Raw genomic sequence first — 1,985 nt, 5'->3', positions numbered from 1 at the left:
CTCCTTTTTCATTTAACCAATCCTCATTATTACGCTTCGGACTTAGGGAAGACTTAGAGAGTAAAAAGAGGAGGAATCGTACAACACAGTCCGTTCATCTATCCAAGATGCAGGAATGGAGAGGTGGATGATGTTACTTAACCAGCTATTGATGCAACTGCCACATGCCTCTCAATATGCTGCCTTGGCAGTGCGTGTCCGGAGCCAGGGCTAGACGGATGCAGAGGTGCCTTGCCCACTTTTCCATGGAACGAGTGACTTGGACTACTTTCAGAGAGACAGATATGACAGAGACTGACAGGAATGAGATGGGCTACAATGGTAATGCTTGGTGAGGACAACTAAAGCTGCTTCTGTTATAGACATCTGCATGCATCACCTAACAGTACGAAGTGCATCCAGTACGAGAAGCAGGGTCGTATCCACGTCCAAGACCCCTGATCCATCCACACAATGGGAGGGTGCATTCAGTTGCCTGCAACGCTTGAACGTTATTGAGACCAACCTCCATTTGTTGGAATAAGTATTAACTCAGCGGAAAATGTAGATGAAAATGTGCCTCAGTGAGAACAGATGAACGAAGTGGTGGTGTATTTTGGTGACTAGAGGAGGAGATCACTACTAATCCATTTCCTTCAAAAATAGAACAATTAAGAATGCCCACTGATGGATGCAGACGAAAGTGAAAAGTGGACTTTACAAGTTGTCCACTTTCAACTTCAACGCACATGCACAGCTTCAGGCAAAGCGGATGACTTTCATGACGCAGGATCAACCAGATGGCCAAATTTTCGACAGAAAAGGCGAATGGAAAAAAGGAAATTTGCTGCAAGTGGACTATTTATAGGCATTTCACTGACTTGAGGTAAATACTTAAACTTCAGCCCATAATTTGAAACTTTTGTGGTGGTCTGATGGAAATTAAGCTTTTACTGGTGACCCTGATATCGAATCAATACTGCTGGTTTTCGACAAAGTGTTAAAAGGAAGAATTCGAAGAAATGATAAGCCCATTTGTTCTTCAACATTGTTGACCGCTAAATTGAAGAGCCCCTGGCCCCAGCACTTTGTTCACGACTTGCCACTGAGATTTGCTCCAGTTTGCTTGTATTAGTTTGGTATTTATTCAGCTGAATGGAGGTTGATCTCACCGCAGTTGAAGCTTTGCACGCAACTGCTTTCGTGGCCCAAGTGTGTGGATGGATCAACGCTCCTGCACTTGGATTCGACCTGCTCTTTGATAAGTGCTATCGTGATAGCTTCCATCCTTTTTGTCAATCTCTGCCTTATCTGTCTCGCTGAATCTGATCTAAGTCATTCAATCCATGGAGAAGTGGACAACGCACGTCCGCATCTGCCTGGCTCTGCCTCCAGACGTGGACAGTCAAGTCAACATATTGAGGGGCCTGTGGACGTTGCCTTAATGACTAGCTAAGTACCATCATTCGTTTATCCCTTCCACTACCATGAAATATTAAAGTGGGCCCTGCCATTCTCCCCTTTGTTTATCCATTATGATTGACTTAAAACTAGTGTGTAAGGGTGGGGTGTATTTTTAGGTGGAAGTGGCTTCTGTTCGTTGATCTGGTAGACAGTAGTACCAACAAGTGAGTTGGTCTTGCGCCAACTCATCAGCGCCCTCAGCTTTCACCCTTGACTTCCATGATCTCCATAAGAGGTAATGTGGGCGATTTAGGGAAGTCAGGACACTGGGAGTTACTGATCTGGAAAGGCAAAATGGCACAAACCTTCTGTCTGGTGAATTTTTTCTAAGCACACTAGGATGAGAACAGTGCTGTGTGACTTGATGTGCCACTACTCGCCCCTAGCGGGTTCTGGTCGGTTCGCACAGCCTCATGACTGTTCTTCTTGTCATCATTCATTGTGTGCCCCGAAGAGAAAGCAAATGAATAACAGCTTTAACATAAAACCACCATGCCTCTTCATTCATCTGCTGAGTTCGTTTAATCGAGAATAAAATCAGG

At 44.7% G+C, this 1,985-nt stretch overlaps 1 protein-coding gene across 1 annotated transcript; it reads right to left on the bottom strand. All coding sequences in view use genetic code 11, as the record gives it.

Annotated features, from left to right (window-relative positions):
• Positions 1 to 526: 526 nt before the first annotated feature.
• On the bottom strand, positions 527 to 730 carry EGR_10927 (hypothetical protein; the record flags this gene model as incomplete). The annotated part of the gene is made up of 1 exon (XM_024500176.1): positions 527 to 730. The coding sequence occupies one exon, from the start codon at positions 728 to 730 to the stop codon at positions 527 to 529; it is 204 nt and encodes a 67-aa protein (XP_024345405.1).
• Positions 731 to 1,985: the final 1,255 nt, after the last annotated feature.

The sequence above is a fragment of the Echinococcus granulosus genome (assembly GCF_000524195.1).
Source record: "Echinococcus granulosus chromosome Unknown EG_S00305, whole genome shotgun sequence".
Taxonomy (NCBI): Eukaryota; Metazoa; Platyhelminthes; class Cestoda; order Cyclophyllidea; family Taeniidae; genus Echinococcus; species Echinococcus granulosus.
Note: the sequence above shows the minus strand (reverse complement) of the source record. Positions and strands in the feature narration are given on the sequence as shown.